The following is a 15,654-nucleotide window of genomic DNA, read 5'->3' as shown; positions in this document are numbered from 1 at the left end:
CACCAGGGTGGCCCTGAATCTGCACAAGGGGAGACATAACCCCAGGGCTTCTAGTTCCAAGTCTGGGGTCTGAGAAGCAGCAAAATTGCTGAGCGAAAGAAACCGATGGGGAGCAACAGGGAGACAGGCTGACTTCAATTTCTTGGGTTCTAGTCACTCGGAATGATGTCATCAGTACTGGGAGGAATGAGAATTCCCAGGGTGCCATAAATTATCGCACATTACAGAATGTAAGGGCTTTCCAGTGGCCGGGGCGTCAGACAAGCGGTATGCGTGTTCTAGCTCATCTGCTGCATGGGTGACTTCATGCCAGAGCCCTGGTGACACAGGCGGGCTCTAGGCAACAACTTCAACCGGTTACAGCTAGGGCTCCTTGGGAAGCCTGCCTGCCATTCTTTCCACAGGTGGGCTGAAGCCCCAGAACAAAGACCTGCCAAAGTCACATTGCAAGCCAGGGCAGGGCCACGGAGGCGAGAACCCTAACTTACCGAGCACAGGCATGGGGTGGAGAGGAGCACACAATGGCAGAGACCATGACGAGGCTAGATGTAAGCAGCAGAGACTAACAAAAGACCTGTTCCTTGACCCCTCTCCCTGAGCTGCCTAGCTCTGGAATGGCTGGGTGGGGTTAGGAGAAGGGCCACCTTCCCCACACTGCTGTGGCTCCTTCCAGGCCTCCTGGCTGCCCTATAGGCGCCTTTCGATATCACTGGAGCTGGCCACCTCATCCTGCCTGGGCCCATTAGCTTGCTCCCCCTGCTCGGCTTAGAAGCGGAGTGAAAATTAATGGAGAGTTAATCAGCTGAGAAAGGGATATTAATAGACTTGCCCCACCCCCAGCCTTCCCCAGCTCATCTCAGGCTGGAGGAAAAGGAGCCTTGCAGAAACCTTAGTGAAATGCTCCATTTGGGGATGGGAGTGGCTTGAAGGAATGGGACAGAGCAGCACAGAGAGCCAAAAGAACACACAGAGATCCCTGCCTGTCCAAGGAAGCCTTCGTGAGTTTGTAGACACCGAGGAAGTCACCCACGGCCCAGCATGCCCTTCTAAGAGGGTCCACAAATTCCCAGCATCTTTAAGGACTGGTGACGTCCTCTATCCTTACCACATCAAGAAATAGTGATACAGTCCCTGTTCCCTCTTCATTCCTCACATAGGGAAACTGAGGCCCTGTAAAAGGCCGCATAGGATGAAATAACCAATCATCTGCTTATTCTAAGAACGTTCACTAAGTGCCTGTCATACCCGGGCCCCAAGACTTTGGGACATACAGAAAATGGAAAGCAATGCCCATGTCCCCAAATCTTGTCAGCCCTCAGTACAATAGCTTGCTCTCCTTTCTCTTAGTTTGTTGCTGTAGCAATGGTGCCATTAGATTGTCAGAACAGGGCACTGACACCATTGTGCCCCCCCTTGCAGGATGAAACTGTCTAAGTTAATGGCAGAAGGAGGATCAGAACCAATGGACTCTGGGTCTCAGTTCATGGTTTTGGAAGAGGTCATAACACCTACTAACTGGACCCTTACCATGTGCCAAGATTTCAGAAATGAGCAAACCATTGTCTTCAGGGAGAGCACAGACAGAGATGAATGTCCATGAGCAGAAGTGATCAGGAGGGGTGACCCATGGCTTTATTTATATGATGACTATTTATTAGGGCTGGGCACAATGCTAGACACAGCCAGGGTAAAGTCCCAGGGTACAATATGCAAACTGAGAACACAGCCCCACAGTTCACGAAGGGGTGGAGGGATGCTACACAGACAGTGATGGTGACAGACTCTAGTCACATCATCATCTGTGCAACAGGTGCAGCTGTGTGCAATGGCCGGGGGAAGTGGGCGTGAAGGGGAGAGGTCCTGGTGTAAGCGCTCAGCCCACTGTGAGGACTGACTGCTCACTGAGCTGGGAGCCTCTGCAGGCTCATTCAGCTCTGAGCTCGTCGCACCCGTGACATGACATCTCCCGAGGACTGCCGAGGCTCTGGCTAGGAGCAGTAGGTGTGGGGCCTGTGTAGTCTCCCCGGTTTGGTCTCCAGCAGCACGCTGACCCTACTCTTACATGAGCTCTCTGCAATCTGAAAGCCTTTTTGAAAAACATCTGTTCCCTAAGAGAGAGGGGAGCAACGTTGTTTTGGCACCGTGTTTAAGAGTTTGTTTGTTTAATGGAGAAGGCTGGTGAGACAGTAAAGCATTTGCCTTGTGAGCAAGAGGACTGAGTTTAAGGCTCATGTTTAAAACAAAGGAAGGAAGGAAGGAAGGAAGGAAGGAGAGAAGGACGGAGGGAGGGAGGGAGGGAGGGAGGGAGGGAGGGGAAGAGGAGGGGAAGAGGAAGGGAGGGAAGGAAAGAAGGAAGGAAGAAAGGAAGAGTGGCTGCATGTACTTGTTATTCCAGGATTGGCAAGTGGAAACAGGTGATTTCTAGGCAATACATGGTGAAGCCCTGTCTCTAAAACAAACACAAAAAGCAAGATATATGATGCCTGAGGAATCACAGAGGTGGTCCTCTGACCTCCATATGCATACACACACACACACACACACACACAGAGAGAGAGAGAGAGAGAGAGAGAGAGAGAGAGAGAGAGAGATCCCAGATGGAGCCAGACAGGGCCAGAGCCAGCTCTCACAAGATTGGTAAAGGGATTCCATATAGCAGTACAGGTTGTGGGCTCAAATTAGAACCTTTGCCCTGATCCTTCCTTACTGTGTGACCTTGAACCCATCATTCCAGCTCTCTGAGCTTTATTTTCCTCGCCTATAAAATGAGTGATTAATAATATACAATTTATACGTTAGAACCCTCTCAAGGAAAACGCGTACTATGCACAGGACTCCATGGTGAGGTCCCGACTACCTATACTTCCTTCCCAGCACTGCAAACTCCCAGGGGCTGTTCCAGGATCACTGCTTCTGCCCTTCCATTCCCCCCTCCCCTGCTAAATACAAGAGGCCTTTTCCTGACACCAGCCTCCAGCCATCCTCTGCCCTGTGCCCTGGCAGTCCCTACTGTTGGCTTATATGTTTGCTAATCTAGGGATGTCTCCTCCAGACTTTGAGTCTACTTACTGATGACCTCAGCTCCTGACACACAGGGGGCTCGACAGGCCGCTCTGGAAGGACAGACAAGCTCCCTCTGCAGGACTGTCTGAGATGCACAATGGCTTACAAGCCCATATGCGTGCAGTACAGTGCTGCCTAACCACCACAGAGGCACACTGAGCCTAGGCACCTGCCTCAGCTTCAACACGGTGAGTCTTACTTCATCTGTATCCATGCAATGTATCCCCTGCCTCAACCAACACACACAAGCAAATGTCTGTAGAACTTGCTTTGTTTTGCAGAACAGCCCAGACATCTCATGCTATTAGTCTCTTGAAGAAGCCTTCTTAAAAGGAACGCTAGCCAACATGTGCCTGGGGCCGGGTGCCCAAGCCACTGGGACTGAGAATACTCTGCAGAATGGCTGGTTTGGTTGAACCTCTGAGGGCTCTTTCTGGTAAGAGCTGTTGGGAGAACAGAGTGAGGCAAGAACAGTACTGCAGAGACCTCAGTACCACAAGCCCCATCCCAGAGGCCTAATCATAGCAGGTCGGCTTTGTATTTCTGAGGCTGTTGTTTAGGGCACAGCATGGGAATCGGTGGGGGGGGGGGTCCCACCTGGAAGAGCTCGGCGTCATCAGGGCTGTACTGGCTGGGCTCTGTCTCTGAGGTCTCCGGGCACCACTGCAGCTCCCCAAAGCACGCGGTTGAGTCAAAGTCACTGGTGTCCAGCTGGGAGAGGTCGAGCTCTGGCAGGTCAGCACACAGCTGTTCCTCGCCGGATTCCCCACCCTGAGGAGACAGGAGGGAAAGAGGTGGTCAGAGCTGACTGTGGCCACACCCAGCCAAGAACCTGCTCATTCATAGGGTTGTTGATCCAGACCCTCTACCAAGACCCAAATTTGCCAAATAATCAATATGTGTAAAGATCTGCCTCATTCCTTATTGAGCCTACTAGAAGATAAGGTGGGCTCTGCAGCACAAAGCCCCCCTACCCTCCCCTTCCTTTCCCTCTGTACTCCTACACATCCCTCAAGGCCCTGCCCGCACAGCATGTCTTTCCTCTTACGAGGACTGCTTCGCTGAAAACTTTATTAGCGCCAGTAAACAGTTACCATTTTATATAAGTGCCCCTCACCTGGAACGCAATGCCTCATGGCTAATGTCCTTTTTTAATAATCACAGAACAGAACAAGGAGTTAACAATGTCTGACACTGAGTGATTCCCAAGCTTTCGTGAGACACCTAAGTCCACAGGCGTGTTGGGGGATTATTTATAATGTCTGAAGTGTGGAAGACCACCTAGAAGATAAGTTGGAAATAAAACCATAACACGCCTCTATTACAGAATACCACAGTCCTATCGAAAAGAATGAGGCCGATCTAGGGATCGTCTTGAAGATGTGCCAGAGAAAAACCTAAGCTGCAGAAGAGACTCATGCAGCAGGCACTCCCAATGCGTAGGGGAGGACATGGCAACCATGCTGCAGGCTTCCCCTATAGGATAGCATCCATGTAAGCTCATGGGAAGAGGCCTGCAGAGCCCCTCACTCATCTGCAGCCAGGTGAGGGTGGGAGAAAGTTTCAGGGGACTCTGGCAGCAGCACCACCCTGACCATCCTCATTTCCTGGGAATTTTTTCCTTTTCTTTCTTAAAAAAAATATTTATTTTAAGTACATCAGTGTTTTTGTTTACAGGTATGTCTTTTTGAGGGTGTCAGATTCCCCCAGAACAGGAGTTACAGACAATATGAGCTGCCATGTGGGTGCTGGGAATTAAACCCAGGTCCTCTAGAAGAGCAGACAGTGCTCTTAACTGCTGAGCCATCTCTCTAGCCCCATCTGGAGGACTTTATTTTCAATGCGGACCCTTGGGCCAGCCCACCTCTGCTGGGCCACAAGCTGTTGATTTTCTAGTACCCAAAGTCACCCATCACCAATTATGGGACTTCCCTGATGTTCAGAAACCCTCGAGGCACCACAGATTTGAGGAAGGCAGCTGAGGCCTGGCTATCCAGAGTCTAACTTTCTACTCATCAGCCATAAGCCTGATAGGGAAGGCCATTCGCATGACCCTCTGAAACCCAACTGTCTCACTATAAAATGGATACAGTACCAGGCTTACAGGCAATTGAGGTGGTGTTACAGTTCAGCCCAGTAAGTGCTCAATAAATGTCAGCTAAGGGCAGGGTAGTGACCTCAGAGAAAGACAATGGTCATAATTAAAGCAGCAGTGTTCTATGGTAGATGGGTGGGACTGGCCTGGGGGGGGGGAGAGAGAGAGAGAGAGAGAGAGAGAGAGAGAAGAAAGGAAGGAAGGAAGGAAGAAAAAAAGAAAGAAAGAAAGGCAGGCAAACAAGACACTTAAGAGAAATAGGCTTTCCCCTGGCCTTTTCCTAATTGTTCCCACTTACTAGGCCTCATAAATTATGAATAAATGTATATAATTAGCTCAACTTGAAACAGGAAAAGGGCTTTTACCCAAATTTGGGTCAAATATCTTAATTGGCATTTTGCAAGAATCCTGCCTATATGGGCAGCATGGGAACGAGGACCCTGCACACGGCCATTCCCAGCTGAGTCTCAGGCCAAGTAGCACTGTGCCAGCAAATGTGCTCCGGGGACAAGTCCCCATCGTCCCCACTCTCCATATTCCTCACTACATGGATACCCAGTAGCCCTAAGTATTGAGCTGCAAGTTACTCAACCTCATACTAGAGAATAAGCAACAGCCAAGGATGGGAACAGACAAAAGCGACCACTGTCCTCTCAGAGGTGGACCCCTGGGGGCTGAGGGGGGAATCACACAGAAAGTATGATGACAGTCATCGCTATTTATCTGTATAGAAAATTCCAGAAGTAAGCAATTCATAAGTTTTTAATTATGCATCATTCTGATTAGCATGATGAAGTCTTAAGTAGTCAGGCCCAGTCTCTGAGTCATCCGTGTTTCCAGTGTATCCACAGAGGGTGTACCGCCCACCCATTAGGGTCTCCAGAGTCATCCTCACTCCCAGACAGACTGCTGTGGCAAGGCGGTGCTGTGTTCAGTTACCTCCTACTTCAGAGCAAATGCCTCCAAGTTCAAGAGCAACAATGTTGTAGTCAGGACATGCTAATGTGGAGCCATGATGGACTCCTCATAGGGGCAAAGACAGGCAAGCATTCTAAGCAGAAGAGAGAAGAGTCTTGTGACTAGGTGGGTTAAGATCTAAGAAGCGGTCTAAGAATTTGTGAGCCAGGCAGTGGTGGCGCACGCCTTTAATCCCAGCACTCAGGAGGAGGCAGAGGCAGGCGGATCTCTGTGAGTTTAAGGCCATCCTGGACTATAGAGTGAGTTCCAGCACAGGCTCCAAAGCTACAGAGAAACCCTGTCTTGAAAAACAAAACAAAACAAACAAAACCAAACAAAACAAAACAAAAAAAACAACAACAAGAAGTGGGATAAGAAATTCAAGCTGGTTTTGTTATCACACCTCAAACGTTTACAGTTAAGGTCGCAGCACAGAGTGGGGCGTAGTAAAGGTGGAAAGGGCTTCAGATTTTGTGTGTATGCATAGAAAAAAAACCCTACAGTATTCAGGGTCTGGTGTGATCTGTGGCTTCAGGTACCTACTTGGGAACGCAAATACAAACTTCAAGAATAAGGACCACTGCATGAATTGTGATGAGGCCAGTTAGAAGCTTCTGGGCCTTGCTGGGGAGCCTGAAGGTGACAGGAGACATGTTGCCTCAACTCTGAATTCCTGCAGTAAGCCAGCCACGCCAGCTCTGAATCACCTATGCTTGGTCGCTGCAGCCACTAAGGGTAGGTTCTCCCAGCTACCTCTTGGCACTTCTGTTCCCTTTGTGCCCAGTCGGTCTGGGGCAATGCAGATGGCTTTGGCTTTTGTGGATAGTCAGTTGCTTCGCTTCTATGGACCACTGTAAGTCTGGAATAATTGTGTGTAAGTCTTTTAGTGGACATACGTCTTTATTTCTCTGGGATGAATATTAGGTCTGGATTTGCTGGGTCATTTGGAGCCTGGGAGCTGAGTGTTGAAGGGGTGAGGTGGGGGCATGTAAGGCTTCCTAAGGGAGGAGACAGAAGCCAGGTGATGGAGGAGGCAGGAGGGCATTAGTCAGGGCGAAGACCTCAGCGAGGGCGAGCCTAGCATATGCTGCCGTGGAGCCGCAGAGGTGCTGAGGTCAGCAGGCTGCAGCTCATTGTCTGGAGCTGAGGGGTGGCAGCAATGGCGGTGGATGAAGAGGCAGGTGGAAGCCGGATCAGGTGGGATTGAAGGAGATTTGGGTTTTACTCTGAGTGTGATGGGGGTAGGATCAGTACAGCAACAGAATTAGGCTGTTGGAAGCATACAGGAGACAGGAGGTGGCAAGCTGAAGAGCCTCACCTAGGGCCTCGAGAACAGGAAGGAGGCCCTGAAGCTGAGACAGCAGGGGCCTGCTGACTGGCAGAGCCTTCAGCAGTCAGTGTTTCTACTACCCCAGGAACTCAGGGAGGCATCCGCTTTTTATAAACAGCACAGAATCGAAGGAGTCTCAGAACCCCAGCTCAGCCAGGAGTCAGCAGTCCTGAAGGCTGGTGGTCCAGGTGATGGATGCCCTGGGAGGCAGAGACTCTGTGGAGAACTTGACAAAAGGTCTGGAGGGTGTGGCACAGTGGGCAAGCACCTGTGTTTAGCATGTGCAAAGCTCTATAGGTTCAGTCCCCAGGACTGCCAACGGGAAAGCAGCACAGTGAAGATTCTTCCCCAAGACACATGTATGCACATAGAATTCACGCAGCTCTGAGGTCTTCACACAGCTGCTCTACCTTCTTCCCTTGGCAGATGTGCAAACTGAGGCTCAATGGGGATAATGAGTCTGCTCAGGGTCATCCGGGAGTGTCCCTCTTTGGCAACCACATCACCTCCTTCTCAAAATGCCCATAAAGGCCCATGATGGCTGCACATATTGATCCCCAAAGCAGCTCAACATACTCAGAGCATAGCCAGCATATAAAAATAAAGAACCTCGGCTTAGTAGTCCTGTCAATTAGGCCCAAGACCGCTCGCTCTCCAGCTAAAAACCATTAGGCGCTCTGCTAATGGGACATTCTTGGCCCTCTCTACATTTAGAGGCTTCTGAAGGGGGTGCCTAAGGTGACCCAGTTCCCTGGGAAAGGTCTCAGTTGGGGCTTTCTGGCCCTGTCCCGGCCGCCTGCCTTCTGCAAGCTCGGCTAACAGAGCCAAGAGGTCACAGAACAGGACTAATAGCCACTGCTATTACTGAGTGTTTGCTGTATGCCAAAAGCCATGCTAAGTGCCTCATATATACGCCTTCTCATCAGAGTCCTAGAACATACCCAGGAGGGTAGATGCTACCGCCCCCACAGTACGGGGCAGGAGACTGGGACACGGGGGTCACTTGTGTTTATCGCTATGGCTGCAATCACAGCTTACTACCTGTGCAAGGCACATCAACAGCAGAAAAGGAAATCGGCCTGGAGGCTAGCAGGCCATCATCAGGCCGCCATCTGGGTCCCTCCGAGGTTTTCAAGAGAAGGAACTGCCCCGCCTCAGTCCACTCTCTTTACTCTGCAGGTAGAAATCCTCCCTTTCTCTTACATCTCCCCTTTTGATGAGGACACTAGCCATGCCAGATCAAGGCCTACCTAACTGACCTCAATTGAGCCTGGTTTTCTCTGTAAACACCTTATCTCTAAACCACCCAAGGTCCCAGAGAGGTGAGGCCAGAGTCTTTCCTCTCAAAAGCCGGTGCTACCGTCCATTACTGTTGGCGACCGTGAGAGGAATACTGAAGACCATTCATATTCCCACTTACAGACGGGAATTTGTGGCTTAGGTTGGGGGTTGGGAATGGCTCAAGTCGCATGGCTGAGCAAGGACAGGTCAGGGGACAGCAACAGCGCACCATGCTCCCAGCCTCCTGGGCACAACTTGTCGCCCCCCGCCCCATTGGCTTGCCTATCAACTTGCTATGCCATATGCCCTTTCCTCTGGCAACGCCACACCCCTCATCTGAAAGGGTTGTGGCTTCTTCAAGCCAGGGATAGAAATGACCCTGGCAGAGGATTTGCAAGGTTTCACTTCAGACTCACAGAAGTGGCTTCAATGGAAGCCTGTGTATCTTTGTTGGAAATCGATCCCCTGCTTCAGCAAGAAAGCATCTTCAGGAAAAAAAAAAATGTCCAGTCCAGTTTTCCAGCCTGCAATCAGCAAATCTTCTGGCTTACTCCAGGGCCCAGAGCAAATTCTCAGAATTCCTTGAGTGGAAGGGAGGAGGGATGGCAGGTAGATGCAGGGACAGATTGGGTACTGGACCTAGGCAGTACCTTGTGTCTCAGTGGATTCAAAGAACTCAAGACTGGACAGATCACAGAAAGATTTGGCCCCTCTTGCCAAAATCTTTCATATAGTTCTTGAATTTAGCAAATGTCTCAGAGCTACAAAAGCTCTGAACTCAGCAGGAAATGAACATATCAGCAAGTGAATTAAGAAGGAATTTCAGAGTAGAAACACAAGTACAAAAAGCATGACTGACCTGGCCTTGCTGCCTGTACCGCCTCTGAGATCAAGACAGTGGCTCTCGCTTGGTTTTACAGGCAAACACTGCCAGCAAGGAGAGTCCTACCTCCCAGGCCTCTTAAAAAGGAAGGAAGAGGGCTGGAGAGATGGCTCAGTGGTTAAGAGCATTGCCTGCTCTTCCAAAGGTCCTGAGTTCAACTCCCAGCAACCACATGGTGGCTCACAACCATTTGTAATGAGGTCTGGTGCCCTCTTCTGGCCTGCAGACATACACACAGACAGAATATTGTATGCATAATAAATAAATAAATGGAAGGAAGATAGGCCGAGTGCCTGGCACATGCCAGGCTCTCCGTGAGTATCTCTGAATTCTGCAGACTGAACGTTGGGACCCCACAAATTTGTATGTTGAAATCCTAACTCTCAATGTGAAGGTTGATGATATCAGGGGATGGGGCACTTGGGAGGTGACTGGGTCATACATAGGGTGAGCTCTTGTGAGTGAGATTAGTGTCCTGAGAACAGGGAGCCTTAGCAGCCATTACTAATCCATTACAACTAGCCTAGTCCAGACCATGATCCTGAGCCTCCACTCCTTTCTAAGAAAGGAAGGAAGGAAGGAAATACACACAAGCTCCCCACAAAAGCCATTTCCTTTCACAAATGTTTTGTTTCCTTCTTCTCTGACATCCCTCCTTTGGTCTGCCTCTTAATCCATTCCCTTGCAAGGGAAAGAAGTCAGCTGACTATCCTTGGGAACCTGCTCTTCCCCCAAAGCCAGGTGATCAAAATAAGCAAGTCTGCCCAAGTGAGAAGGATTGGATACAGGTTTTGTGGAGCATTTAGTTAAGAGGGCTCAGCTATTCTAGACAGGCCGGCAGCCATCTTCGCCAGTGCCTCGGAACAGAAGCTAGGGCAATGCAGGGTGTAGCCGAAGAGAGGGATCCTAACGACATAATTTTACACCGTGGAACCAGCTGGGTCTGAAGGCAGTGAGTCCCTGCACCGTCCAGCTGTACAAGTGAATAAATCCCCCTTCTAAACGACGTGCGAGCTGGAGTCGGCTTCACTTATCAATGACAAAGTGATGACTAATTCATCTCTCCTACATTTAAAAAAAAATCCAATCTTCTTGTTGTCTTCCAAATTAATACAAAACTCCTAAAGAGGAGTCTAGAAGAATGGTAAGGAGCATAACAGAGCTTTACCTCCCTTCCCCCAAATACTTACAGCATCAGAAATAACGCACAAAGAGCACAAACACAAGGAAGAATGAACAGATAAAATGGAGGCGCTCGAAGCCCAGTCTGAAAAGTACAGAACTGCCTGAAATCATAGCTCCCTGAAAGGGCCCTAAACACTCAAGCTTTAAACCCTCGGGCCAGGCAACCGTGGAAGTATCTGGCCTTGGGCCAGCTGAACGTAACACGATGCCCAGCCCTTTACAGCCAGACCCCCAAGCTCTAGCCAAGCAAGCGGTCAGGGACCCTCAGAGAAGGTCTCCAGGTCTGATAACAATGACAGGTCCAGTATTCGGAACTGGCCATGAGCCTATCCCTGTCAGCTGCAAAGGAGCCAAGGTAGCAGTGTGCTTGGGACAACAGCTCTGCCCCAGGGGCGGGGCATCAGAACCACCCTGGACAGCAACCTCCGTGTCCTAGCAGAATTTCTTACCGTGCTAGTGTTTCTGTTAGTTGTAGGAAAACCTAATCCTGTCCGGCCTTTGGTATGCTGCGCAGTCTCCAGCTGACTGGCCAAACAGGTTAGCTGGCATGCTCCGAGCCTGCATACCCTCATTGCTCACCCACCTGCTCCCCTGAGTCTGTGCTCTGCTAGGGACTGCTTCCTACCGACTCGTTTGTTACGAGCCCTACAAATTTTAAAGAGTTCCTAACTAGAAAATGTTAGTAGAAGACTTAGGTGTGGGCTGCGGAAGGATCCAGTAAGTCTGAGTTGCTAAAACAAACAAACAAACAAAACTGCTGTCAAATTTGATGCGGATGAGATCCGGATCAAAGATGAGACATTGATGAGGAAGGAGATCTCCATCAAAGATGAGGAGACAGTGGCAAGGCCACTCAGCAGGCATCTCAGATTCAACTGTGTGGCTCACCCTCCCCCCCCCCACCAGCAAGACATTGGGGCTCCGGCCCTGGGGTGGGGGCTATGCAGGAATGACAGGGACTCTCAGTACCACAGTCCTCGAGTCCAAGAGGCAAGATGGAGGCCCAGAACACAGGGCTTTTTAAGAGGACATATACAACATTCCATGACTCGATGCTTTGTCCGGCCCCTCTCTTCACCATCAGACAACACGTGATTGCTGTACACCTCTTCCACCTCCATTGCCCCAGAAACAGCCTTGTATCAGCTGAAGGGCACCAAAGGAGGTAGGGTGCTGGTATGGTGGCTTGCCTCACTTTTCCAAATGATTCTCTTATCCTGCAGGTGAGGAAATCGAAGCTCACAGAAAGGGGACAACGGATCGTCTCTCAAGATCCACACAGCTAGCTCCTAGCAAGGTCATACAACTAGGATCTCCCTGTATAAGCCCTTTGCAATATGACAGGTCACTTCCTCAACAGCTGTGGTCCGTGGAAATTCCGGGTCAGATTCCTGCCTGCCTTGCAGAGAGAAGGGAAAGAGAAGAGAGGTCCACAGGGCAGGTGCTACCTTGCTTTGTCATCACCTCCCTCCTCTCTGTGGCCTCCAAGCAGTCCCTTATCTCTCTGAGATCTGTGAGCTTGGGTTGCTGGGTGGGATGGGATTACCTGGGGGTGGGGAATTTTCACAGGGCCTGGTGCAGGCCTTTGGAATCCAAACTCCCTTTGTCTGGCACCTGGGCCTGAGGGGTGGTACTCTCTTCTCTACCTCAGGGCAACAGGGTCGGTGACATCAGGACCTCTCGGCAGGCACACCAATACCCTGGCCCAGGAAGGCACTGTTTGTTTTTAAACAATAGACGCTTAGTGTATGCCGTGACTTGGGCTATGCACTTTGTGTGTTTGCCTGTCCTTGCGGCTGATTGCATGCACTTGAATTCAAGAGTCTCTTGAGTTCCCACGAGAGTGGCAGGAAAGACACTTGCTTGACTGCCAAGTGATGCGTGTATGAACATCCAGAGGCAGACCTGGCCCTGGCCACGTCTTGCTACTCATAGGCAGCCATTGTGCCTCTGAGCATCTCCAGAGTCTCCAGCATGCAGCAGGGAGGGAGCCTGTGGGCTCCCCCCTGGGGCCCTCTGAGTGGGCACCCCTCACCTGCCAGCGGCTGCTTCCCGCGTGGTCTCTAACCCGTGGCCGCTTGACCAGACCACCCTGACGCTGGCTCTGCCAGCGCCCTGCTGAGATTCTCTCAATAAGCGCTTCATTTTCTGGAATAATTTTTAACTACTTTCAAGCATACAATTTAGAGGCATTAACTATATCCACACTGTTGTGCAACCATCACGCCACCCACTTCCTGAACTTTTCCCGACTTTAAATGTATCTATTCCTTAACCAGGAGCTCCCCGGCAGCAGAGCCCTGTCCTGCTCCCCGCCGTACCCCCCAGTGCACAGCACAATGTTTAGCATGCAGTAGCTGCTCAACAAAGATGTGCACAATAAACGGAACAAGTGACTTGTGAACTGTGAAGGGCAGTGAGCAAAAAGCCAAAGAGTACGTGTTAATTTTTTTCCCAGACAACTCCCAAACAAAGCTCCATTGCCTCAGTTAACCACATAATAATTTCATGTCTGGGAAACCTTGTGGGGGGTGGGGGTGGGGGGGAGGGCGAACTGCCCCGTGCTCCTGTTCTTTCCTGGTTCTAGGCCCCTTTGTGAGGTCAAGAATCAAGATAGGTGATCATACACACCAGCTGGCATCCACACTCACCATTCCAGCACCAGCCTCTCTGCCCAACGCAACATTTATCGGTGGCTGAAGGGTAGGCCCAAAAATAAACCGCTAGGATCAAATGCCACTCGGAGCTGCTCTTCTGATACTCAAGCGGCTGAAAGGCCTTGGAGGCTCGGTGATGGGGCTGGCAGGGTTTGGGGGGCAGGGCATGCGTCACAGTAGCGTACAGAAGAAACTGGAAGGTAGAGCCATAGCTGAGCAGAGAATAACGTGGGCATCTGGAAGCCAGGCAGCCAAGGCCATCATATTTTAAAATTCAAGAAGGGGCAGGGGAAAGAAGAGGGAGAAGAGGAGACAAAAGATCCATCCGTGGCTAACAAAATACCAGAACTCTAGATAAAGGTGGGATAGGTCATACTGTGTTACCCTTTTGCCTCTGGTATAACCACCCTGGCTCTCCCAAATTCCTGCCTTTATTTTTAAAATTGGTGTCTTTATACAGATTACGATGATTTTTTTAAAACAATGAACTGAAATACAATTTATTTTGATTATTGAATCATTTGCACAGTAGTAAGTGCTTTCTTGGCCACACCTGCCCTGGCCTTGGCGGAATACAATGAAGGAGTTACTGTATGTATAGGAGACTAAAATGGAATTATGCCCTAGGCCATGTCATTAGCTGAGCCTTGGGAGCCCCACTCCACTCTCTCTGCAATGGGATCTCTAAGCCTTCCCTGGCTGAGGAGTTGCCCTAGCCTGTTTGGTGTGGAAAAGCATTTGGGGAAGCTATAAAATGCTATTAAATTCTTCTCAAAGTAGCAGAGGACTAACAAGAGTAGTAAGCATCATTCAGTTTGGGGCTTGGTTTTTGAGACAGGTCCTCAATCCAGGTCCTCAATTAAACTCTTGGTCTCCTGCCTCAGCCTCTTGAAAATTGGCATTTTTTATATATAAACACATATACACGCACACACACACACACACACACACACACACACACACGATACCACATCTGGCTGACAGAAGTTTGCTTATTCTATCTCTGTCTCTTTCTCGATACAACCCACACTTTTAGAAAAGGCTCTACCATTGAGATGCATCTATATATCTATAGTCATATATGTTTGTGTTGGTATTTATCAGTGTGTGTGTGTATCCTGTGGGCATGTGTGTCGCAGCAGATGTGTGGAAGTCAGAGAACACTCTGTGGAGTTGATTCTCCCCCTCCAGGGGATTAAACTAAGGCAGTCTGGCTCTTGCATCTTTCCCCAGCCCCCACCCACCTTGCCCATCTCGCCAGCCCTTGTTTGTCTGGTTTTCAAGAAATGGCCTCACTATGCTACCCAGGCTAGACTTGAGTGTGCTTTGTAGCCCAGAATTACGGGCCTGCACCAGTAGGCTGTGCTTTCTGTCATTAAGTGAACTGTGAAATAAATACTCACGGTTTATAAAGGAATGAAGTCTGGCATATTACTAGCATTCATTTAAGAAGAATGAGAGACCTTACAAGATGGCTCAGTGGATTGAGGAGCTGGCGGCCAAGCTTAGGGACCCGAGTTTGATACCCACCTGGTAGAAGAGAGAAAACTACTAAAGTTGTTCTCTGACCTTCGTGTGGCACTGGCCGACAACCCTAACCCTCAAAATAAGCAAATACATAAATGTGTTTTTTGGTTGGGGAGGTGTGGAATGAGAGATAGAGAAGATTCCTGGTTTTTTCCCCCAAATCAAGGCATTCTTTCACCTTCTGACTTACTAATAAGCAAGTTAGGCATATTGCTGGACCTGGGAAATGTGCCTTTTCACCCCTATGCAGCTGAAAGTGGCAACCCCTGGAATCCTCACAATGCTTTGTATTGCTCTTTCCCTCATTCAAGAGAGTTCCCCAAATAAGAGTATATCTGGGGCTCAGCTAGAGCCTCCTGGATCGGGCAGCTGAGAAGTACCTGGTTTGGGATGACAAAAACATTCTGGCCAGCCAAGAATGGTGGTGCACGTCTTTATTCCCAGCACTCAAGGGGTAAAGGCAGGCAGATCTCTATGAGTTCGAGACCAGCCTGGTCTACACACTGAGTTCCAAGACAGCCAGAGTTACAGACTAAGGACCCATCCTGCCTCAAAACAAACAAACAAACAAACAAACAAACCAAAAACTCATTTTGGAGATGGAGACCGAGGAGAATCTAAAGCATGGCAAATGTATTTGATGCCTCTGTTTTGTATACATTAGTATATACACTTG

The 15,654-nt window shown here is 49.7% G+C and overlaps 1 protein-coding gene across 4 annotated transcripts in view; it reads right to left on the bottom strand.

Moving 5' to 3' along the window:
* Window positions 1-15,654, bottom strand: part of Ppargc1b (PPARG coactivator 1 beta) — a 106,888-nt gene that overhangs the window by 25,795 nt on the left and 65,439 nt on the right. For all 4 annotated transcript variants that reach the window (XM_041641347.1, XM_041641348.1, XM_041641349.1 and 1 more), the window contains exon 2: window positions 3,661-3,834. In XM_041641347.1, the coding sequence (XP_041497281.1) occupies window positions 3,661-3,834 (174 nt within the window). The remainder of the gene's footprint in view (window positions 1-3,660; window positions 3,835-15,654) is intronic.

The sequence above is a fragment of the Microtus oregoni genome, unplaced genomic scaffold (assembly GCF_018167655.1).
Source record: "Microtus oregoni isolate MIOR12 unplaced genomic scaffold, Mior012 000069F_ref0000032, whole genome shotgun sequence".
Taxonomy (NCBI): domain Eukaryota; kingdom Metazoa; phylum Chordata; class Mammalia; order Rodentia; family Cricetidae; genus Microtus; species Microtus oregoni.
The sequence above is the reverse complement of the archived record's forward strand: the minus strand, read 5'-3'. Positions and strand labels throughout refer to the sequence as shown.